We start from the raw sequence: 25,356 nt of genomic DNA, 5'->3' as shown, positions 1-25,356 counted from the left end.
GTATTACTATATTAGTCATGTTAAAAAAAAAAAACTATTCACATTTTTATTTTTAAAAAAGTGTGGCTAAAAAATTTTGGTAAGAGGATGAAATTGGGACAGTAGTTTGTGTAGCTGTCATTCTGCTACTGTATCGTTCGGACAAGCCGAGCGCTTCCGGAAACTCCCGAGCTGTGACGCCGAGCAGCAGCCGTAGCGACGGAGTTTAGACAAGCGGAGGGAGCAAAATGGCGGACGAAGATATTACGCTTGATGGAAAACCTCTTCAGTCGCTCCGAGTTGCGGATTTGAAAGCGGCTCTGGAGCAAAGAAACCTCCCAAAAAGCGGACAAAAGAACACACTTATCAAGCGACTCAAAGGGGTAAGTTTTCTCTCACGTTACGGACGTCTGTGCCGAGTCTGGCCAAGTTCAGCAGGAGGCGAGAGACAGTGGGGGGGGTTAACAGTAGAGGCCGTAACGATGTGTGTATGTGTGTGGGCTGTGAAGCGGGAATACATAAATCGCCGTGCACGCGTTATTACTCATAAACAACAGTTTTCCTCTTCGACTGGTTGTAACTGACAGTTCAACCCGACGGCCCGGCTACCGAGTTCGGACTTAATTCGTAACTACTCGCAGAGCACCGTGTTGCACACAGTTGAACTGTGCACCTGTCAAGTCCAGGCCTAAGCTGAGAGTAAGCAAGCCAACAGCCGCACATAGTGTACATGACAGTGCCCGCGCGCGCACTGTGCCTGCGTGTGCGTGCGAGTGTGTATTAGGGTTACTGGGGGCGCGCCTCGTGATGTAAACACATTCCGCGCATAACCAACAGCTATTTCATTCAAATTTTCTTCAACTTATATTTTTGTAAACGCCGTTTTCATCGTTAAAAACCGGGGTCTTCTCCTTCGCTAAAGTGACATTTAAAAAATATGTTACCAATTGATTGGTCTTTTTTTTAAATAATACATTGCTTTATGTATTTATTTTAACCCTAAGATTATAGTGAAGCAGCACCTCTTGATTGCGCGATATAAACGCCCCATAACTGACTCAAACCGTGCGTTAATAGCACGGTATTAAAATAAACTGATATCAACATGCATACAGTAAAACAAAATACGGTGCTGATAAGATTAAAGCAATAGAGGTACTCTTAAAGTCTCTTTAAGGCTTTGCTGATGGAGAATAATTTTATTGTGATTTACCTATATTCAAAATATTATTCAAAACAATGGTGTGTAGGATGCCTAAAGTTTTTTTATGTGCCTTTCTTGTTAAAGAATTTATTACACACTCACTAGCTACTTTATCAGGTACACCTTACTAGCACCCTGTAGAACCCCACACGTGAGATGGGGTTTCAACAGGGTGAATGAATGTGTTCATATGAAGCGCTTCAGTCAGGGTTCAGAGTTTAGCTTTGCACAGAAAAGCACTGATGGAAGGTGTCATCTCTTCACTTCGAAAAAAGATCTTGGATCTTTTAGGATTTAGACAATAGAGAATGTATAAAGTTAGAGACTCACGCATGCTTCATTAGTTAGACAGCCCTAGTACTGGGTCGGGCTTCATTTTTGCTTTCAGATCTGTCTTGATTCTTCGTGCCAAAGATTCAACAAGGTGCTGGAAACATTACTCTGGGATTTTGGTCCATATTGACAGGATAAGTTCACACATTTGCTGCATATTTGTCTGCTGCACATCCATAATGGCAATCTCCCATTTCACAAAATCCCAAAGTTATTCTATGGAATTGAAATGTGGTGACAGTGTAGGTCATTTTGAGTACAGTCAACTCAGTGTCATTTTCAAGAAACCGGATTGAGATGATTTGACCTTTTGGACAGGGTGTGTTATCCCTGTGGAAGCAGCCATCACACAATAGGTAAACAGTGGTCATAAAGGGATGGACACGAACAGTGACAATATTCAAATATTCTGTAGTGTTTAAACAATGGTCAGCTGGTAATAAAAAGCCCAAAGTGTGTCATAAAATATCCTGCACACCATTGCACCTCCACCACCAGTCAAAACCATTGTTACAAGCCAGGATGGATCCATGCTTTCACGTTGTTTACAGCAAATTCTTACCCTACCTTGCATATAATGCAACAGAAAGCAAGTCCAATCAGACCAGGAAACATTTTTCTGGTCATCTGTTGTCCTAGTTTGGTAAGACATGTGAATTGTAGCCTCAGTTTCCTGTTCTTAGCTGACAGGAGTGACACCTGGTGTGGTCTTCTGTTGCTGTAGTTCATCTGCTTCAAAGTTAGATATATTGTGCGTTTAAGATGCTCTTCTACATACCTCAATTGTAACAAGTGGTTATTTGAGGGAATCGTTGGCTTCCTGTCAGCTTGAAGCATCCTTCTGACCTCTGCTGTCAAGGCATTGCTGCCACTCACTGGATATTTTGTCTTTTCTACACCATTCTCTATAAATTTTAGAGATGATTGTGTGGGAAAATCCCAGCAGTTGAGCAGTTTCTCAAATATTCAGAAAAGTCCCTTCAGCTTGAACAACCATGCTACATTCAAAATCACTTAAATTGCCGTTCTTTCCCATTTTGATGTTCAGTTTAAACTTCAGCAAGTTGTCTTTATCATATCTGCAAGCCTAAATGCTCTGAGTTGTGATTGGCTGATTAGATGTTTGTGACAATGAGTAATTAAACACATGTACCTAATAAAGTGGCTCAGGAGTGACTATGCTTTTTAGTCATAAATTTATTGGATATGATTAACAGACTAGTAAGTTAATATACATGCATTTATATTAATTCTTTGTATATTTCTTAAAGTATCTTACATTGTAGGCACATTTAGTATTATTATTGGGTTTAGGTCTGCCTTTTTAATGTTGTGCACAAAATGCAAACCTATATGCGATATTTAAATATGCAAAAAGTCAACAGGTATAACAAGCGTTCTAATTAGAGGAATCAAGATTCTAGTATCTGGTTTACAGTTTTCTTTAATATTCATTCTGGCACTATGTTAACATTTAAATGAATTCCCCTCCCCTCCTCCTCACCTTCAGGCTCTGATGCTGGAGAACCTACAGAAGACATCGTCCTCTCACAGTGGGCTGCAGCCCAACTCTCAGGTAGGAGATTTTAAAATCTGCGGTAGTCTGGTGATGTTTTGACATAATGTCACATTGTTTTAAAAACGCTGTGTTACAGATAGGAGAGGAGATGTGCCAGAACAGCTTTATAAAGCAGTACCTGGCCAAGCAGCAAGAGCTCCTTCGGCAGAGACTGGAAAGAGAGGCCCAGCAGGGGCAAGACGCTGATGGTAAAAGACTCAGACCACAAACACACACATGGCCCGTCCTTTGGCTCAGATGAATTGGAAAAACTCCCTGGTGTTCAAACGTCTTTGCCTACCTAACTTCATGTGATTAAAAATTAAAAATAACATTTAAATAAATGTGTAAAACCTACAGTCAAATGAGCATTTCACACTATGGGAAAAACTAGACTCTAAAGTTGTCTGATTTCACAGCCATTAAGACAAAATTTCTCTAAAAAAATGATCCAAGATTTTATTTCTCTTTTTCGGCATGAGGGAAAAAAATCATTACAAGTTATTGTTAGAAAAGTTTTGCTTGTGTGAGATCAAGTAGGCGTGTCCTGGGAGTATAATTCTCAGACCGGGGTCGACCTTTAACCCCTGCTTCGTACTTCTGTGACTCAGAGAGCCCTGCTGTACCCGAGGAGGATGAAGACCACTCGGAGGACAATGACAGCTCCTCCTATGCCTCTGACAAGGTCAGTACCCTCGAGGAAAACAAAGGATTTTTCCCGTGGAGCAGAAACGGACAGAAGAATCAGATTTTCCGCGTTTGTCAACATTCTGTGTACCAAAACAAAAATAATAGCATGGGGCTTTTTGCATGATATAAACTACATTTTTATAATGGTTACAGATTTAATCTGATTAAACTAATGTTTAAAAAAATACATCAGCAGAATTAAGTCATCATGTTTCGTCTCCCACTGACTCAGTTATCTGTGCACAGCCACATCAGGTTCTGGCCAGGCCTGAGGAGAGAGGAGCAGGAGGCTCAGTGACAGGTCATGGCACCACCCTTCATCACCAGGAGGCTCATGACGCTCCAGGAGCTAGGATGCAGCGAGCCACCTTTCACCAAGGACACAAGGAGCCACCAGCACCCTCTCCTCCCCGTGCAGTCGCCTCCCTGTCTGTGCGCGTTCTGGGACAGCCCGACTGTCCCCCAGCAGTACCCCCAGCTCAGGAGAAGGAGGGCACCGCACCGAGTGAGCCAGGATCGGCTCATTCTGTGCTCCACCTGAGCCGATCTGCTGGGGGTTCAGCATCAAGCCATGTCCATGAGGACAGCGATGAAGGTGATGATGGTGATGATGAGAGTGATGATGATGAGGACTGGGGGCTTGGTCCCGGTGGGGCCCGAAAGGGAAGCAGGGGACCTGCCCCATCGCAGCAGATGCCACCCAGTGTCCCATCATCAGCTGGAAGATCCAAACGCAAACTTCAACCTCCGCAGCACATCCCACCTCCACAGGTACACCACACCCCCATGCAGCTGCGCCACCCCACACCTCCTCCCTCCCCACCTCCTAATCTGTTCCCCCTTCCTGACACTCCCAAGCAGAGCCCGCCAGACCCAGATGACCGTGAAGAAGCTGGACGCGGCCAAAGGGTGGCGTCATTCCCACCTTCCAAGGTGCAGAGGCAAGACTCTGACTCAAGTTCTCGTTCCAGCAGTCCCGAACCACGCGTGAAACGCGGGACAGGGCCCCTTTCTCTGCTTGTACACAAGATGGAGTCAGAGGGGGCTGGTATGTCAGGAGAGACTGCACACTCCACTGCTGAGTCTTCCAGTGAATCCCCACAGCCAGGACGGGAGACAAAGATGCAACAAGAGTACAGGAAGATGGAGGAAGAGAGGCAGCTGAAGGAGAGGGAGGACAAGGAGAGACAGCAGGAGCAGGAGAGAGAAAGAAGGAAGGAAGAAGAACAGGAAAGAGAAAAGAAACGCTTAGAAGAAGAGAAGGAACAGGAGAGGAAACGAATGGAGGAGGAGCGGAAACAGCGTGAGAAGGAACGAGAAAAAGAGAAAAAAGAGAAGAAACAACAGGAGGAGGAGGAGAAGAGAAGAGAGGAGAAACGGCTAAAGGAGGAGCAGGAAAAGAAACAGAAGACGGCAGATGAAGACAAGGAGCTGGTGACTAAGGTCCAAGATTCAGGTTCTTCATCAGATTCTGACTCCAAATCAGACTCGTTGTCACGATCATCACAATCGTCCTCCTCTCAGGATAAAACACAACCTGCCAGGAAGCTGAAGGTTAGTAAATAAACCGTTGTGGATATCAGGGAAATAGTTAGAAACCATGCACTATCTGTAGCACCAGAAGAAATGTAACCTTCAGAGTGAAGAGCATTTTGAAGCTGAATCTCTTTTCTCTTTTTATTGTTTTTATTTTGAATCATTTCACAGAAGGTGGACCAAGAAGCTGATGATGAGAAAAAAGCTGACCCGAGTAAAGCGGCAGAGACACGACACCTTTCCAAAAGGTAAGTAACCTTTATTAAAATATATAAAACCTGAACAGCAATCCTAACCCTCACTCTTAAAATGAGTGCTTTACGTTCTTCCATAGCTTCTTTTCTAAGTTTCCTAACATACTTTAACTTTTCAGTTGTTTCACTTCACCAGTTAAATGGTTTACAAGACAAGGCGGTTAACACTTGTCCCACCTCTTTATATTATTAAGCATTGCTAAATATGCCATACAAACACAAAATTTGCTTAATAACCTGTCATACAATAGACAAACACCAGGACTTAATTTGTGGTCCCATTTTTTGATTTCTGTATTCCAGATTTCTGAAAGTGATTTATAAATCACTTTTCAGGAATAACCTCACAGAGTTTGGTAACTAATTCTGGTGATGGATTTACAATATTGGACAAGCTTATTGGCCACGTGCTCAGGCCTGTGATGGTATATGCAGCAGTTGTGAGGCACCCTCACCAATTAGAAGTTCTTCTGCGCTGATAGTTTTGAGCTGCTTGGGTTATTTTATACGGCAACAGAACAACTAAATTGAGAAGAAGCTAAAATAAAAGTTGTCTTCTGGGACATTGTATGCACGCAAACTATTGGATCTTTGGATCTGGCAGATAACTTGGCCTGTGGCTCTCTGCAGCCACTCTCTTCTTCTAGCAGCTATACCTGCAACATCTCACTAATCCCACTAATTCTTGTCAGGTATCTAACATAAAATACAAATCTATTAATAAATTACATTTTATTCTTATATTACTAGCAAGTAGTCTGTAAAATAATTTCATTTGCTTTTTTATGGGGCAGTAAAAGTGATATGTGGGCCCAGTAATAGTCTGATCTTTTGCTCCAGTGACCCAGTGAGGAAAAAGTGTTGTATTAAACACTGGGTCAGGCTTTGTTTATGTTAACTTTAGCCCACAAGAGGTATACCACATGGTAAGCAACTGTCACTAGAAAATATTCTTAAAAGACAAGTGTTTTGATGTAATTTACAACAACACAAGCTCTGAAAGTTTTAATGAGTCAGTGCCAGCATATGATTCATCGCTACAGAAAAATACACACATCGAACACCTAGCGCAGTATTTCACAGACTTGCAACAGCTGCTGCTCATGTTAAAATCAGAAAATCTTTTGCACCTGGTCAACCCTGTAATCACAACTCTGGTTGTCATATGAGGCTACGATAAAGTATGTCCTGTTTGTGTTTGTGTGTTTGATTTTCTGATAGTTGACGTGAGGTGCTTTACTTGCAGCATGTGATAGCCACTGTGCTTTTGGGCTATTGAAAATGTATGAAAACTGTTCATGATTACAATGGCTGAAGAACAGAAACTGAAGTAAAGTGTAAAAGTAAAGTGTGTTGTGTTAGTCCCCGAAGGGAAATTACTCCTCTGCATTTAACCCATTCACCCAGTGAAGCAGTGGGCAGCCACCAGTGCAGCGCCCGGGGAGCAGTTTGTAGGGACGGTACCTTGCTCAGGGGTACCTCAGGGTAGCCGTTCAGTGGGGTCGAACCCCCGACCTTCCGATCATGGGGCAGACACTCTACCTACTGAGCTATCCCTGCCCTGAAAAATATAATGTCATTTTTTTGTGTGTCTGTTTATCTCGGCTCACCGAGAGCGATGCAGTCACTGTTTGCAATGTGTCTGCACAGACGATGGGCCATATTATATATACACAGTACTATTATGTTACTGTCAGCAAGGTTTATGATGGCCTGTACAGGAAAGTGGAAACTGAAGAGGAATAGGCCTTTCAGCTTATTTTGCTTTACCATATCTATAACAAGGCTGTAAACCATGCTACCGAAAGGCACTTCTGGTCACACCCAGGGTTAAAACACAGTGTTTATTGCGTAATTGTCATGCAATTATTGCTATATAAAGACTATATTGTTGTAGTAGTTATTCATGCATAAAGATTTCAGAATCATGTGTGATGGTAGGTAAACTGGTGTGCATGTTTGTAATGGCAATCAACTTGAGTTTTATCCCAGTAAACTAGTAGTTTAATTGATAAAGATTATCTTTAAGCCTGCTTGGTGACATAAAGAGCGTTATATGTAATTAATGGGCATGTAATGGCACATATCTAAAAAGTTATTAATTTAAACCTAAACATATTTTAATGGTTTCCTTCTTGTAGCACATAATATGTAGTTTTCTTTTCTGGTGCTGCATTAAAGTTTTAAGTACTTTTTCTTTCGATATGCGCAAGGGTTGGGCGTTAAATTGGGCTTTTATTTTGGAAATCTCAGACCGGAAGGTAGCCGTTACTCTTTCGCGCTAGCCAACATGGCCGTCATGCATGCAATGCATCCCTGATACCGACGCAGTGTATGGCTAATCAGTAATTGAAACATACGAGCAGGATATTTTTTAAATTTCGCGTTGCCGGTTTCAAGCAGCGCCTGACCGAAATAACATCCAGCGGCACGGTGTCATCTTTTATCCCCGGGGGTTTCCTTTCAAGGCCGGGCATAATGCTGTCCGAAGGCAACAAAAACGGGTAAGAGGGAGCCAGAGGGCGAATCAAGGCTTCAGGTTGCCGTTTGTACTTTCACACCACTTATATAGAAATCTGCCGGGATACGTTATCCGGGTTCGGCGTGTCGTTTTGCGCCGGTAAGCTAGCAGCTCCTGCTCGGCTGATGAATATCATATCATGTGTCCACATTGGCCTGGTTATTAGCGTGTTCGCCCATGTGAAAAGGACCGGGGGTGGGGACGGCGGTGAAAGCCTTTTGTTGGGTGAAGGAGCAAGGGGAGACTTTTTTTTTTTTCGGAGCGGGAAAGTGGTGGTCTCCTTTCTTTGAACATTCCTTGAATTAGCTTTGCACTAAAGGAGATATTGATGAATAAATAATGTCCTCAGATTTCAGGATGTGATGAGAAGTATGTGGACATTGATTTCTCCTCTTCCATCTTTCCTTCTGACCTCGTATTTTTCCTGCCATGCTGGCAGCCAAGATAAAGGACTTTCACCCCCCTCTTGTTTTAGAATATCTCTTTAAAAAGCACACTTATGTTTAATCCCCGCATCCATTTTGCTGCTTAAATGACAGTGAACAATATTTGTATTTTTGGATTTGTGTTGCTGTAGCTGTTAATGATCTCACTGTTGTCAAGGGAGATCATTAAAGCAGACATCTGTTAGCTGTAGAGTCAGTGTGAATGGTCCCTTATGGTGTGATAAAATTCTCCCAGCTGGTACCAGCACTCTCGCTCTCCTCCCCTGGGATCTGACTGTATGTCCAGTTTGATTGGAAACCATGTTTTTGTTCATCTTATGTGATCAGATTGTTAAGTTGGCCCTGAGCTGCTTGCTTTTTTTTTAAAATCAATTTAACATTAACTTGATAAAACGTTATGCTTCAACATTTTACAGATCTTGTTCCTCACCTTTTAACGGGCTTCCTCATTCCTGACTGGTGACATTATTGCAAGACTGTTTGAGTAGCGAGAGAGGGAGCTTTAAATGTGTTACTTGAGAAGAAAAGGCTGCTCATTCTTTCTGTCTGTGGTCATTCGTCTTAAGATCTTAAGCGGGGGTTGTATTTCTTGCTGACATCTGTCTTCCCTTTATAGCCGATGCAGGTGTTCCTCCGGCCTTGCCCACACACCCGTAGACAATGAAACCAACACCTACAGCAAATGTGTAGTCTGTGTGTTGTGTGGAGGAAGGGGAATGCTGTCTTCTTCATGACTGTCCTGCCGGTGACTAATCTCATGAAGAAGAGGTGAAACCGGTTCTGCTGTTGCCCTGGGTAGATTTCAGTACTGAGACTAACATTACAGCCCTTCCTCTAAAAGATGCAGTAAAACTTAACACTGGTTGTCTTACATGTCATGGAGAATGTGCAAAGCTAAGATTTGTCTGTCTTTAACCAAGACTTGTCAGAATGTTTGAGTAAGTATTGTTGGATTAGAGCGAGATTTTAGTCATTGTTGTAACTTTAAAAGACATGGATTTGACTGTGTAGACCCACAGCTAACACATAGCTGAAGGGGTGTCTTTGATGCCTTTTGGTAAAAGTGACTCAATTTTGTGTGTAAAACCTTCCAAATATCTTGAAAACAAAATGATTTAAAAAAGCTTTTCCTTCATGCATTATATACCTAATACGATCCTGTTCTTCCTACACTGTCCTTCAAACTCGCTTGCTGATTAGTTTAGTGCAGGTCAAGATATCAGAAGGACTTTGGTCGGCCAGATCTATGTAGATGAGGTAGAAGTCGCAAAGAGATTTGTGTAGGTGAACCTGAAGGAGATGACCCTGTGTTTTCTACCACCCCCATCTTCACGTGATCGTTGCCCTTGTGAGATGGGCTTTAGAGTCAAAAATACACCAGTTTTTATTTTTCATTTTATCTCATGTGAATTAGATTTAAAGCTGAACCTATTAAAGTCTTTTTTGCATAGTAATAAATGCTAAATATTTTTAAAGTTAATGATTTTTTTTTTGTTAAATAAGTGGTTTTAATACTGACCCACAATCGTATAACCATGATTCATATTTTTGGCATTAACAAACTAATCAGTGAGTCACTGTGTGGATAACAAACAAAAATTAAGGAGTTTCATCCTGTACGCTTTTATAATGATCAAATGAGTATTTTTGGATTAATAGACACACATCACTTTATTCTTAAAATGATTTAATAGGCAACTTTTATTCTTTTCCTCAATAATTAGTCATCAAACTTGATCTGTGAATTAAAAACATGTAACACATCACATGCACTGCTCATATTTGTTTGTTTCTTTATGGAGGTTATAGCTATTACTGCTGCTTTTCTGCACAGGCTGTTGAATAAATGGCATTAAACTAGTGCCTAAACGTGTTGGAGATTTTCGCGTCTTTAACTCACCACCAGGCTTTTTGTTGCTTTCAGGTTTTTTAGAATTGAGAAGCATTTTTCAATGTGTCCTGTTACATATAATGCAAATAAGCATGCAAACAGCAGTGGGTGATGAGCGTGGTGATTAGAGTGAAGGATGCTAGAGGATGTGATTCTCCCACCTACGGGGTGCTGCCTCGCTGCCCGTGGCATCACATGGAGGCAGCGGAGGCGGCTTTTGATAATGCTGGTTGGGGGAGTTGAGGGGGTAGCTAAAAATATAATGATGCCATCTTCTGTTTTTATCTTCATCTGAGATACGAGTAATAAAATATCACAACATGAGAGGAAGCATTTGACTGTGTGAGGTCCGACTCCAATAACCACAGTTCATGGCTTTTATTGGTTGAGTCAGAGGTGTTTTTATACTTTCTTTCCCCCTACAATGATCCAAATGGATAAGATGAAGACCACACACAGTCTTCTGTGAGGTTATGTCTGAGTATGAGTTAGTCTGAGAAAGGTTTGTGACCCTGGGTGTCAGTTAGCTGGTGAGTTATTTATAGCAGGAGTGACCCAGATCACTGGCCTTCACCACCCTTCCTCTCTTTTCCTACACATTGTTTTTTCTCCTATCATACAAAACCTCACACTGCCCAGGCCTCAACAGCTCAGAAATTAATAGCTCCCTGACTCATTTCTGTCTCAGTTGTCTTTGATTGGAGCCTCAACGCTGGTTATTTTCTATGCCTGTTAAAATGTGGCCATGTGGGACATCCTTCCCCACCAATCAAATAAAAATAATACTGGGAATTTTTTTTTCTTCTCTGTCCTAAGTCTGCACTCTTTATCTTTCACCTCACTTTGAGTCTTTTTTTTTTAACTGTCATTTATGGTCACAGTAGTTTCTCTCCTCTGCTCTCAGTTTCACCGTGTATGTATGTGAACCCCTCCCCGATCCCAGGAGATTCACCAGCTGTTTTCATACATGTTGCCAATCTGAGACTTTCTAGACATTTATGCAAATCTGGATGTGACAACATAAATGTCAGACATTAAGTCTTTTAAAGACACTGTAATCCCTAAACGGTTAATGTGTTAACCTTGTAAAACCCCCTTAATGAAAGCTAAAAGTATGCATTTCATATCCACTGGGGTGGTGTACAGAAACAAAATTTTTAAAAAAAGTCACTGGCTAAATGTGTACGGCTCGGACTGTAAGTTGCCTTTGTGTTTATTATAATTGATTGTGTAATTATGGTCACTGTGAGTGGGGTTTTTTTCATGGAAATAACCTTTACTCTTATCCTTTCCTCCACTGTTTTCCTCCTGCAGGGAGGTGTCGGAGCCCAGTGCAGCTGCCGTGACAGAGGTGGAACCAGATTCGGAGAGCTCCATGGACCAGCAGCCAGCCTCCGGGGCTGAGCCTGAGAACAGTGAGGGCCGCCATGAGGAGGTAAGGTCACTGGGAGGGTGTAGGAGCCTGGGTCTTTTCCTGTCTCCCACTAACCTGCATCCTCACTCATACACGAGCATGTTTAATTATCAGTGTAATTTAAGGATGGGTTACTCAAAACCAACACACCCCAGTTTCTTTGCAGGCATTAATGTATTTTTCGCCTTTGATTAAATCTGACTTTACAGTGTGTCAATCAGTTAAAGCATCTTAATAGACAAATCACTCAACTGGCTATTTTTTGCACAAATGTTTAGTGTGAATGACCTGGGGCTGAGTTGGAATTGGGTCCAGGGTTAAATAGGAATCACCTCATCCCTTCCATCTGCTTTTAATTCAACTAATATTTCATAACAAGCTCATTCATGTAGATGATCTCTCACACATGTCCATTGTTTGTCTGGGCCCTGCAGAGGTACATTAAGTGCTAAAAGCTGCTGGAATGAAAGTATTGATGGTTATACTGTGTTTAAATTAGATATCCATGCTGCAGAGAGTGCATGCTTATATATCCGTTAGTGTGTGTGGGGGGGGTGGGGTGGGGGGTAAATGGCCTTAAACATCTAAAGATCCTGACACACCAAGGTGACAGTGACCCACTTGACATTGCTGTAGTTACTCCCTCAGTTGTGACAAGGGTCTGGTTGGGTCTGCTTTGATCATCACCATCATCAGATGATGGTGAATATGCGGCTGTGTGTGGACATCTACAAGGCCCTAAACTACAATGCATATATCCATCAAGAAAGCACGTGGTGTGTCAGGGTCTTAAGAGGCATCATCACATCAGACAACATTTTTACAAGTATTGCCACCATTATAGTCTAATTATACCACAGAGAATGGTTGGTAGTGTTAACAAAGCTCCCACTTGTCGGATAAAGCTTTCATCCATCACCCTCAGAACCATTAGAAAGGACAATCATGCATTACACCCCAGCCCATCTAAAGTGCCCGAATTAGATTTTCTGGTGAGCTTCTGTGCAGTTTGAAGTTGTTATCGCTTTTTCAGTGTGAGTGTGTATTTGTGGGTTTTGTTTTCCCCCTTTGGGTTTGCATGAGTAATGGACCCTGACATTGTGTGTAGAGATACATCAGGGCTTGTTTCTGCTGTTTCTTCCACCCTGTTTCTCATCTCCCTTTGTCTTCTTTCTTGCTTTTTTCACGCTGCCTCCCTTTTTGTCTTATTCGCTCTTTCTCTCTCTCTCTCTCACTGTCTCTCTTCACCTCTTTACATCTTTTGCCTTTGTATCCCATAATGAACACTTCTCTCTCACTATATATATTTATGGTGTGATTGCTGTTTAAAACCCCATTGATTGCTTTGTTATGAAGGTGCCCATGCCTCTTCCATTGCCCCTATTGGTACCTGCTGCGTACTACTACTACTACTACCACCACCAACACCACCAACACCTCCTCCACTCCTCCTCCTACTTCTCCTACAAGTCCTGTCTCGCTATGCCCAAGTGCGTCGCTGGTACCTGAGTTAGGCCCAGAGTCTGCAACCCCATGGCACTGAGTAAAGCGTCAGCCTGCAAGGCCTCCTGTCAGCCAGCAGTAACGGGAGCTTGCATCAGAGCACCACCGACAGCAGCAGCAGCCACAGGGCGTGGAAGCCTGCTCTCTGTTCTGGACTGGACTGTGTACTGTACTGTGTGGTGGTGATGAATGAAGGGTTAGGAGGGAGAGGGTGTCTGATGCTCTATATCCCTCTCCCTAGCCCTTTCTGCCATTTTGAGGATAAACACAGTCTGCAAGTGTTGTCCTCCAAAATCCAGACAAAACTTCAGTTTTCCAGTTTGGTTTTTGATGCTTCCTCTGATCCCACGCTGCCCTCTGCTTGTGGAGTGGAGTAATGACTTTGGACTGAGAACTGTTGCTAATTAATGCTGCTGTCGCCGTTTTGGGTTTTAAGACACTTTCAAATGGAGCAACTAAGACGATCTGCTCGTAAGCAACAACCCTTGGACTTTTTTTTCTTCTTTCTTTTGTTTTTGTTGGACAACTTTGTGGATAAGACAAAAATCTATGGATGTGATACATCTGGAAATCTGGTTTTGTAAAGCCAGCGGCTATCATCTGCCTTGACAGTGTGGCACACCTTTCAGATGAGACACAGATTGAGCTAAGATCATGACTGTTTTCCTGAATGGTTCCAGTTTAGTAAAGACACAGAGACTTTTAAAGACATCTGTCCAAGGACAAGTAATCTGACCACAGTGATGCACTTTTTCTGTGGTTGTGTTGATCATCTACACTTGGGCAGGAAGGGTGGATCTGCTCCACAAACTGCTGCCTGTTCTTTCCCTGCAATGAGCACAAGTGTGACTCAGTGGATGTCTCACCATGAGTTTGTGATATCCTCTCTCTACTGTGGACCTTGCAGATGGACTCCTGCGGTTGTTGCTGTTACGTATTTATTTATGTATCCATCTCTTCGCTACACCCACAGCTTGGCCCTGGTATTTTTTTTGCATGGTTTCATGCGAGTGTGTGGGGGGAGTCATGCTAGCACTGCTATGAGCCCTCTGTCTTTGACTACATCCGTGGATTGCAGTTCAACAAAGACTGGATTATTTTTTTTATTCCTGTTAAGAGACTTGATTCTGATCTTCTGTGCGGTGAGCTTTCAAAACAAGTGTAAGACTCTTTCTGCATACTTGGAAACCTAATGGGTGAAAAAGAGCTGGAAGGCATCACAGACAATCTGGGGTTATCATGTTGAAAATCCCATTTTCTCCCAAATATCCAAGGGGAATGGAGAATATGTAAGCACCAATGAAAATGAAAGACACTAGCCTCAAGCTGCATTTTTCTTAACAAAAGACTCATCAGATGTACGTCAAAGATCCTGGACTCTAACACAGTAAACCTACATCCCTCCCCTGACTCCATCAGAGTCCACAGAGAGGCTCTGAAACCTCTGCCACCCCCCTCAAAAAGACTGAATCGTGACTGTGTGACCAGCAGTCAGTCAAGAAAAGTCCTCCCCAGAAAAAAAAGTCCAATCTGGTGATCAGTTCCTGCCTGGTGGCTAATCTGCACTCTCAAATCGAGCCCTGCCCTCACTTCTCTGCCTTCTCTGATTGGATCCTTGTTGCCTAGATACAGTGCACACTGTCGTGAGGTTGGGCCAGTAAGGAATCAGGTGTTAAATGGTACCAGGAAATGACTTGTCATTATACCTCTATTTAAAAATGTGTAAATATTTGACAGGAGTTAGTGTATAAAATATTTTTTTCCTCCTCTTGTAATTTAGTCCAAAATTTTGGACTGCAGTTCAATTTGATATATTTACATCAAGCCAAGAGTGCTCTGTATACATTTAAACACAGACTTTGGATCTGCAATAGCCTTTTGTTAATATGATGCATTCTTTAAGGTGAATTACAACTGCAGTATTGATAGTTCTGCTACAGATTAGTAAGTCTTCAGCACTCGGTTTTCCACCTCTGCTCATTAGCACTAATATTTAATACCATCATTCAATTACACCACTTGACTCAGCTACACACCATTACCTTAATGCTTATCGAGTGCATTAGCAGCATCAGCACCCTGTGAATGCAGAATAATAGTTACTCTGAACTCTGTGTTAGACTGTATTCAGAAAAAGCCACACAAGTTCAAACCATTCAAATTTGCAGCCACAAGAGGGCAAACAAAATATACCCTTATGTATTTGCATTTGGGGTTTTTTGTTTTTGTTTACCTGCACACTGTAAAGTATCTAGAGATAATTAAGTAATATAGTGCTGTCAAAAAACACAGAGCAGTCATGTTTCCCTCAGCACAAAATGGAATTAATGAAACTGTCAGGAAGCCACAAGCCATTCCATACGGCTTATTTAGGAAGCAAAGGTCCTGCACTTCCTGCCACCGACTGATCAAAACCTGAAACATGGCCAAACTCTTTTAAATCTAAAACAGTGATTTGAATGTGTTCGCTCTGTCAGGACCATAGTTGGGTTTGTGTGGAAAATTTGCAATCCTATCAGCTGTAATCATTATGAAACGTATGTGTGGCGTGTTTCTTATTGTAATAATCTACTGTTACTGTTAGGTATTTTTACATATGTAAAACATGCTGAAACGCTTACAAGAACTAAAGAATTTTGCATATAGTAAGCTAGTAAACATTATGACTTTACATACTTTTACATTCACTTATTATCGCTGCTAAAGTAAGGTGAGCTCCCTCTCTCTCATCAATTCAGCAGTAGTGTGTGTAAAGTTAGGAAGCCTCTAAAGAGCCACCTTCACAACTTTGCCACAGTATGTGGTGTTGTCACCAAGTTTTTTGGTGTCTGAAGAATTGTTTTAGTTTACTAAGACTTAATTGTGATTTTAGTCTGCAGATAGACACCATCTTGCAGCCCTACTTGTGTCCTAATACTGATCATGTAGTTGCTTTGCTCTTAAAGTCCGTATTGCTGTCAAATGCATGTAGAAGTGAAGAAGCATAAGGATTTATCTCAGCGGCTCTGAGCAGAGGTGGATTGCAGAAATGTGTCTGGAGCCTCTTGGTATGAACCAGAGATCTCTTATTTTTAATGTAATACAATTAGAGCCTCCGGGCTTCTGTTACTTTAACCCCCCGTCCCCCCACCCCTCCTCCACTTTTCCTGTTTCACCTCCTCTCTGTTGATGCCTGTTTGGGTCTAGACTCCCGGTTCTCATCTCACCCCGCACCCCTGGGGTTTCTGTATGTTCTCTTTCTGTCTCTCTCTCTTTCCAGAGCACCACCCCTAAGGCTTTTGCTGCTCGCAAGATATCCCTGACCAGTAAGTATACCAGTTCTATTGTTTTCCCTGGAATCCTGGATCAGAAACCTTACCCATGTTACAGAATACATGACGATAGATTCAGCAGGATTTAAAGTGAAAGATTAGACACTTTTTTTAGCAGTGTACTTGCATGAGCAAGAAGGCAAAAGTAAACTCTGTGTAATAACATCTAATCAAGGAAAACACTACAGTACACAAGTTTCCTTTTTTATTTCAACATATTATCTGGTTATTCTTGGACTCGACTAGCATAGCTCCTTGGATTTATCCTACATAGCACTTCTGTTTATCCACTTTCAAACTGATGGGAACTTCTTCCAATTGGCTGCCCCTCACCTGGCCTCCTCAGTCAATCAAAACTTTATTTTTATAGGAATTTTCATACATTAAAGATGCACCTCAAAGTACTGTACACATTAAAAGCAGAAAATAAACTGAAATACACACATACACCACCTTCTCTGCACTCTCTCAACACCCCTCCTACACACCCACATCTACACATTACACCCACCTATCATGGAGAGAAGAAAAAAATAAGTAAAAGGTAAATATAAAGTATAATAAAATAATACAATGAAAATATAAATGAATGAAAAGTAAAATAAATAAAACTGACACAAAAACCTTAACCAGCTGTGCTAAAAAAGGAAGGTCTTGAGTTTTGTATTAAACATCTCAACAGTTTCAGCAGCCTTCAGGTCTTCAGGTAGACTGTTCCATAAACCTGGAGCATAATAACTAAAAGATGCCTCTCTGTGAGTCTTGGTTCTAATTTTAGTGACAGTCTCCTAGCAGAGGACCTGAGGGCTCTGGAGAGTTTGTAGTGTAAAATTAAATCAGAAGATAAGAGAGTCTTAAAAACCCGTTAAAGGATCTTTAAATCTTCCGGCTAAACCTGGTGATTGTGAACACCACTACTTCATCATGCAGGTGTGGACATAAAAAAACAAAAACAAAAAACAAAACTAACCCTACTTGGAAACGCAGTTCCTCGCGTGTTTGAGCATGACTGTCGTCCTGAATGTGAGTGTGCGCTGATTACTAAGACTGTGTCGGATATTACTCTCATAGCCTGCTTATTATGGGACCTAAAAGCAGTCTTAGTCTTTCCATCAGAAGATGGATTTTTTTTTTTTAAATGTGCATGTGAAAAATGTGTCAGATGTCAGCAGATAAAGATCCTGCCAGGAAATACAGAAGGAAACGTGGTACATATAGCGTTGTGCTATCACCAAACTATTATACAGTATCTCCCTGCACTGTTGGTTATATGTAGTGGCTTGTAATAGGGGCCAAAACAACTGTCCAACACCCCAGATTTAGTCCATACCACAAAAAAACCCCCACCACACTTGATCACTTGATTGCGATTGGATCATACACCAAAAATAAATTTAGTTGTCAACTGTTTCCACGTCACTTGTTACATGAACAAACTTTAAATACTACAGCTTTAGATTGAGGAAATCTGCACTGACGTCAGTAGGAAAAATATAGAAGTCTACATTTACCTCAGTGACTGAAACTTTGGCCATATTTGAAATGAAGAGCTGATGAAACCCTGTTATATCTTGGAGATGAGACAGCTGCTCCTCTGACTGCAGTGTGTACTGTATGAATTTAGTCTCTGTTGCATCGTAGTGTTGATGGTACTAAAACAAAATAACATCCTTTGTTTTCCGTTCACACCTAATAGCTCTGGTAGCAACACGATGATTCAGAAATGATAATGAAACGAAATGGTGTGCTTGTTTGACTCAGAGCGGGTTTTAAAAAAAAATTACTCACTGGTCTCTCCAATTTCAACATGCTGCAGCAGGAATACTGTCCATGCTTGTTGCCTCAGAAGTGCACTTCACCTTTATCCACTACAGGATTCCTAGTTCTCCTCTTTAAAAAGTGCTGCCCGTTAGCTCCGTGCTAGGAGAAAGCAGGTGTGCAGAGACTTTCTAGCAGACTCTCTGTGGAAGCAAGCCAAAACAAAAGTGGTCCAGTATTAGAAGATTGTTAAGGAAATTGTTTAATCTCTCAATTACATTTCTGAATTTTGTCCTAAATTACTTACTTCCACCATTGCCAAAACAATTTGGGTAAAAGCATTTGGGTAATCACTGCTGCTTTAAGGCTGTGAGCTTGCAGTAACTTGTCAGTGAAATCCTTTTCACCAGAAGCCAAATCGCTCACTTTCATGATGATAAATTACTTTTTTTTTTCTCCCCCCCAACTCCTGCAGGCAGTAAGACTTCTCCCGCCACCACAGACGGAGGAGCAGGAGAGACTGAGACGGGAACCGCAGCGGGGAGAAAGAGGCGATGGGGCTCCAGCACGGCCGTCACTGCTAAGAAGCCCTCCATCAGCATTACAACGGACTCCCTGAAGGTACCAACACAGCACAGGGATGAGCACCTGGCATCCAACAGATAGTAGAGAAGTGAAGGTTATAAAAGGTGTAGTAAGAAGAAAGAACACTTTTATTTTTTAGAAGTTTCTGATTGAAGTGAAGCGCTTTTTTTCTGGCTCCGGATCAAAATTTACATGATCATTCTTGTTCAAAGTGAAGACACACCCAGCATTTCTGACATTGTGATGACTTATTTTAGGAAGATTTTCCGTTTTAAATTGGAAAGAGTGATTTATTATGAGGTGTTCTTATTGTTTTGATTTGGTTGAAGTGTCATATTATCAAACAATTGTGTAAGGAAATGGAAAATTTGGAAATTTGATTAGAATGTGTAAGAAGCTGACAGATGTTCCCACATTAACATATTTCTTTCTCTCTTTTCTCTTGTCCACATCTCTACGCTTCAGTCTTTGATCCCAGACATCAAAGTGAGCCAGGAGGCAGTCGTGGAGCTTCACCCAGAGGAGCTGCAGTTGTCTGGTGATGAGGAGAACCCGGATGCCAGCAGGAGCGACCCGGACAAAGGCCTCAAGATCCGGCGCACCGTCACACAGGTAAGGGAAAGCCTGTAGATGGCGTTGAGTGAAATACTTTGGAAATTAGAAGGCTTCTCTTCATGTTCCTGTTTTGTTTTGGGGGTTTTTTCCTCTCCAGATTGTCCCAGGTAGCAGCCAGGAAAATGGACAGACAAAGGAAGAAGAAGAAGAGGTGGAGAAAATGGAGACAGAGAAACCACGCCGGACTTCCAGAGACAACAGGAAGAGCAGTCTTTCCGAGGATGCCCCAGAAACACAGACGTCTGTCAGCCTCGACGGGGAGGCGAAGAAAGGTGAAAGTTTGTGGATTCTTAATTGCTATAATTAATTGCTACCTCCAGCTTTCCGTCATGCCTGTGGCAACATTCCAGTGATTCCCTCTCACTCTTCCTGGCTCTTTCTCTTCTTCTTTTTTTCCCACAGTTACCCCCAGCGACAGCCTGGTGCGTCGCTCCATAAGTCAGCAGAAGTCCGGTGTGTCCGTCACGATCGACGATCCCGTCCGCACAACCAGGCAGCCCTCGCCACCTCGTGGAAAAGTGTCAAACATCATCCATGTGACAAACCTGGTGGGTTTGTAACTCAGTGTTACCACACACCCCTCCCCAAGTCTGTAAAATTCCCCTCTTAATCATGTGTGTTTATACCAGGTTCAAGAGTTAAACTTTTGTACAGTTTTCCATGAATGGGATATATTGTATTGATGCCAGTCGTAATCACATGATCATCACCGTCTTTCCCATAATTACAGACGGGAATGCTTACCCAGGTGTTACGGTTGTAGTCAGGCATCAGCTTAAGTCAGGGGCACAGAGCATGACTAAACAGACTGTGACAAGACTAGACATTACACATTTAATCACTGCCATTTGGAGATTTTTGTTGCTTGCGTCATATGTGGGTTATACGTTGGTCACCAGGGCTCACTAATCTCAGATGGTCTTACACTTTAGAAACACAGGAGCTGACGGTGCAGATGTCAAACCTAGAAATGGCCGTCTTTGATCCTCAAGTGGGGAAAAATATGCTATTTGGCCTGATGGTGGCACTAGAGGAGAACGTTACCCAAATTCAAAAGGGTTATTGTCTGAGCTGTGACCTTAGGGCATGCCCCTGTTTAATATGCTGCAGCTTTAATCTGTAATACAGCTGAAAGTGGTGAAAATACAGAGTACATTTCATAAAATGATTTAAAAAATAATAAATTGGTAGGGTTTTCTTTACCAGACCGTCATCATATGATGTCTTCCAGTCTGACTCTTTTTCTTTTTTTTTTTTTTTTTTTTTTTTGTCCAACAGGTGCGACCTTTCACCCTGGGCCAGCTGAAGGAGCTGCTGAACCGTACAGGGAGCGTGGTGGAAGAGGGCTTTTGGATCGACAAGATAAAGTCTCACTGCTATGTCACAGTACGTACTGCCAAATGAACCGTTTCACTGCATCAGGAGTGGATGCATGAGGTTAACATGCTACATGTGGAATTATACAGGGCTCAGTTTAGTCTGCTGGCTCAGTTTCTAAAGTATATTGTTTCCTAATGAGCATCTGACAAACGGCTCGAGAATGTTTTTGCAAATATATGTTAGAAAATTCAACAAGGAGCATTTGCATAATATTTTTGACCTCTGCATTCTCATCCATCTGCTTCCATCTGTTTGTGCCGCTGCCTGTTTTCACAGCTTGTGTTGGCCGAGATGTGATTGCGCTGTTTTCTCTCTGTTTCCTTTCCTCCTACCCTCGTAGTACGCTACAACAGACGAGGCTGTCGCCACCAGAGCTGCCCTCCACGGAGTCAAGTGGCCTACGAGCAATCCCAAGGTCCTCAGCGTGGACTTCTGTGAGCAGACTGAGGTAATAACAAGCCAGAAATGCCACAAATTAAAATGCACTGCTTTCAGCACACACAAAACTTGAAGACTTCACAGTGGGTGGTGGCGAGGACAGTCAAGTCTTAGCATGGTTTGAGCACATTTTATTATAATGGATCATTTTTCTGCTACTTTTAATGTACTGAGGAAAAATAGGGCTTCATTATTACCTCTTCTTTAACTTCTAGTGAGTAGAAATAACTTCACTGGTTGCAGTCTAATATTGAGGTTTTTTGAAATAAACCTATAAATGCACCTTTGTGTGCATTTAATAATCTCTCCACAGCTACTCTTTAACCTGCCTGCTTATCTTTTATCTTTTCAAACAGCTGGACTTTCACAAAGGTGTCCTGAAGCCAGACAAAGAGGAGGATCCTGTTCCCCAGCCCGCTGCCCCACCGACCCGGCTGCCCCCTCTGATGCCTGAGCGAGACAGAGAACGAGACAGAGACAGAGATAGGGAACGTGAGCGCGAACGCGAGCGGGACAGAGGCGTACGGGATCTGTGGGCAGAGCGAGAAAGGGAGATGCAGCGCAGAGAAAGGGCGCGAGGCGAGCGGGAATGGGACCGGGATAAGGTGCGGGAATTTGCACGGCCGGGAGAGGACGGACGACGATCTAGATCCAGAGACAGAGACAGGAAGAGGAGAGAGAGGGCCAAGAGCAAGGAGAGGAAGACTGATAAGAAGGGTAAGACAACTCTCTAATAGAGTGGTATCACAGTGGGGGAGGGGGTTAATCTGGGGAGAAGAACCCTGAATACACCTTACTGAAACAGACAGTAATGATTTATTAATCAACATGGAAAGATTCCCATTTTGGGGATGAAATGTGCTTCATGTATTTAAAAAGAAGCAGAGTGATCTGTGAGCTGATTCAAAGGATCCGAGGCTTTTGAGAAATTGGCTCATTAACGCTTCAGAGTCCATCTGCTCCCTGCATTCCTGCTGCATTTGGCTCGCTCCTGTAAATATCTGACCACCAGAGATTAACAATAACTATTGATTAAAAACAGAGTGATGTATAAACACAGATAGTGAAGAAGAAACACAGTGCATCATGGGAAATTGCCAGGAGCCTTTGCTGCTTTGTGAAAAAAGGAAAGTTTTAAGCCTAATCTTGACATTAGAGATGGTGTCTGTTTCCTGAATCCAAACTGGGAGCTGGTTCCACAGAAGAGGGACCTGAAAGCTGAAGGCTCTGAATCCCATTCTACTTTTAATAAAATCTGAAGGTGCACAATTTGGCAGAGTAACTAAGATTTTGTTCCCAGTGAGCTCTTTACTCATATGAAATACCCAAAGTTGATAAACACAAGCAACCCCACATCCCCCAACTGTGCAGCAGTGTTTGCTGTGTGGTCTGTGAGTCACAACTTTAATCATATGTATATTTGCACTCAGGTTTCCATGTGTAACAGCCTGTTTCTGTTTCCTCACTGACAGAGAAGGCAGATGAACCTCCAGCCAAACTGTTAGACGACTTGTTCCTCAAGACCAAAACAGCTCCGTGTATATACTGGCTTCCCCTCACCGAGGAGCAGGTTGGGCCTTCACATGTTGACATTTAGTGTCGAGTGACTGGTGTGGTTGTACCTGTACCTGAACAGTGCTCTGTGTTTGTGCCCCCTCTCAGGTGGCGCAGAGGCTTTTGGATCGCACAGAGCGACAAAAGGAGCGCGAGCGAAGGCATAAGGAACTGCAAGAGGAGGAGAAGAAACGCGAGGAGGAGAAGGAAAGGCTGAAGGGCCGGGAGAAGGATGGCAGCGTGGCAACAAGCGGCGGAGCAGCCGGGCGAGGCGCTGACGGAGACAGAGAGCGGGGCCGAGACCGAGATCGAGACCGTGAGGGGGACAAGAAGAGGGACGGCAGCCACCGGCCCCGACGACCTTCGCCGGGCGCTGCTAGTGGACGCCGGTCTCGTAGTCGGAGCAACCCGAGGGACAGGCGCCGCTGAGGGATGGACGGAGGCTGCAGGGAAAGCTGGAGAGGGAAGCAGAGTAGCTGAGGACGCAGCAGGCTGGCACTGGCAGGGGTGTTTCGGTGTCTGCTCCTCCCCTACCTGCCCCCACTGCGCTTGAATTCGTCCACTATGACGCCAGCGTTGTCTTCCACACACTTCTGCCACCCACCCCACTCCCCATCTTTTTAACAAATTCCTTTGCAGAAACGTGACGGTTCATCCCGCTCCCCTCCTCCTCCTCCTCCTCCTCAGTTCTCTTTCCGTCTTCCAGCAGAACACCGGCTCCTTCCTCCTGTAGAGAGCAGCGTTTCCTCCTCGTCTCTGTTTCAGTGCTGTCGGTTCCCCTTTGGTTGAAGAAAAGAAGAAGGGCGGTTGTTTTCTGGCTCGTCTCTTCATTTTTTTGTCCCACTGAGGTTTTGGGAGCCCGCCTCTTTATTTTAGTTCTGCGGGTGCACAGTTCCTTCCTCCTCAGCCCTGTAATAAAACCAGTCCAAAATAGATCCCTGACCTTCACATATTTTCTAGGATCAGTTTTAATGTTCTCCTCTTCAGCACAAACATTTTTCTTTCTCTTTGTTTTGTTGTTGTTTTTTTTTAATGTACCTTTATGGGCGACCTTTGTTGATATAAGTTAATTTTGTTTTATTGGAAATTTGATGAATCATGTTTATTTCTTCAGCCTTTGAAGGCTTGTTGTGCGAGTGACGTCTCGACACTGCGGCAGTAGTGTTAGAAAGAGATGTGGCATTATGCCTAACTTTGTCCTTTTGTGGGATGAGGAGAGGATATGAAATACTCCAACGATTACGGGAAGCTGACCTTCCCTGCACTGATGTCTATTTGAAAACGCCTCCTCTGATCCTTCAATCTTATATTTAAGAGGAGGTGAAAATAAATCTTTATCTTCTAATAGAGTAATGGTTAGAATTTTTAAATTTTCTTTTTTTAGTTTAAAACTGATTTTGTTGCTTTTTTCTCCTCCTACAAGTGCTGAATGTACCGAGAATTTAAAAAAAATATGAATAAACTTTAATTGGTTATCACATTGCCTGCTTGGATGTTTTTGTTTACATGCATTTCTTATCTGGAGTAGCTTTGCATGATTCAGTTAAAAATAATCCTTATTTAATCTCATAGTGAACCACTCTGTTCACCCAGACTTAAACTCCTTTAGCTCCCTTCTATTCTAATGATTGGTTGCCTCTTGCAAACAGAAGATGTGATCAGTAGTAGGTGGGTGGGGCTTCTGTGCTGAGATGACCATATTTGGAAGATCCCCTCTTGCTGACATTCATAATTAAGAGCGGCCTGAAGCCAGGGTTTTTGGTTCATGGAGATTTTTCTTTTTCTTGAATATAATCATGACTTCATTACTTGAACATTTTGGTCATGTCATAAGACTGAGGTGATGATGAGTGAGCAGTAGTGTGGCTTCATACTGAAAAAGAGCTATACAGATGTGATATTTGCTTTGAGAGGTCAGGCAGGAGTCTCTGTGGACTCTTAACTGCAGATGACATTGTAATTGTACAGGTTTACACCTGTAGAGGGAGTGAAAGGTGGATGAGTTAAAATACCTGGAGTCAATCGTCCAAAGCTATGGACGGTGCAGAAGGGAGGTGAAGGCGGGGTGGAGTGGGTGTAGACGAGTGTCAGGGGTGATTTGTGATAAGGTTTACAAGATAGTAATGAGACCTGATATGATGTATGGTCAGCGTCATTGTCTCCTGACAAAAAGACAGGAGGCCAAGGTGGAGGTGTTAACATTTTCACTGGTAGTGAGCAGAATGGACTGGAGGGGTGAGCAGTTTGGAGACAAAGTTATTATAGAGACATGCTTAAGATGGTTTAGACGTGCAGAGGACAGATAGTGAACATATGGGACAAAGGATGCAAAAAGGAATATCTCAGAGGAGGTTGAGGATACTAGAGATGGAGGCAGATGATCCAC

General features: G+C 42.8%; 1 protein-coding gene across 3 annotated transcripts; it reads left to right on the top strand.

Annotated features, from left to right (window-relative positions):
- Positions 1-194: 194 nt before the first annotated feature.
- acin1b (apoptotic chromatin condensation inducer 1b) lies at positions 195-24,450 on the top strand. 3 transcript variants are annotated; one of them, XM_019353682.2, is made up of 18 exons: positions 195-362; positions 3,027-3,092; positions 3,172-3,283; positions 3,686-3,759; positions 4,011-4,535; positions 4,626-5,318; positions 5,472-5,548; positions 11,727-11,847; positions 16,589-16,634; positions 18,874-19,019; positions 19,449-19,595; positions 19,696-19,876; positions 20,001-20,146; positions 20,877-20,984; positions 21,319-21,426; positions 21,773-22,133; positions 22,889-22,986; positions 23,079-24,450. In XM_019353682.2, the coding sequence occupies exons 1-18, from the start codon at positions 228-230 to the stop codon at positions 23,397-23,399; spliced, it is 3,465 nt and encodes a 1,154-aa protein (XP_019209227.1). In that variant the 5' UTR covers positions 195-227; the 3' UTR covers positions 23,400-24,450. The 3 variants fall into 3 exon arrangements, with proteins under 3 accessions (XP_019209227.1, XP_005464681.2, XP_005464682.2); XM_005464624.4 differs by having other exon boundaries at positions 4,011-5,318; XM_005464625.4 differs by having other exon boundaries at positions 196-362; positions 4,011-5,318; positions 19,696-19,870.
- The last annotated feature ends 906 nt before the right edge of the window (positions 24,451-25,356 follow it).

The sequence above is a fragment of the Oreochromis niloticus genome, linkage group LG3 (genome assembly GCF_001858045.2).
Source record: "Oreochromis niloticus isolate F11D_XX linkage group LG3, O_niloticus_UMD_NMBU, whole genome shotgun sequence".
Classification (NCBI taxonomy): domain Eukaryota; kingdom Metazoa; phylum Chordata; class Actinopteri; order Cichliformes; family Cichlidae; genus Oreochromis; species Oreochromis niloticus.
The sequence above is the reverse complement of the archived record's forward strand: the minus strand, read 5'-3'. Positions and strand labels throughout refer to the sequence as shown.

Coding starts and splice junctions, on each gene's coding strand:
- acin1b (XM_005464624.4), top strand. CDS start 228: ATGGCGGACGAAGATATTACGCTTGATGGAAAACCTCTTCAGTCGCTC. Junction 3,093..3,171: donor GGCTGCAGCCCAACTCTCAG/GTAGGAGATTTT, acceptor GCTGTGTTACAG/ATAGGAGAGGAGATGTGCCA. Junction 19,596..19,695: donor TCCGGCGCACCGTCACACAG/GTAAGGGAAAGC, acceptor TTTCCTCTCCAG/ATTGTCCCAGGTAGCAGCCA.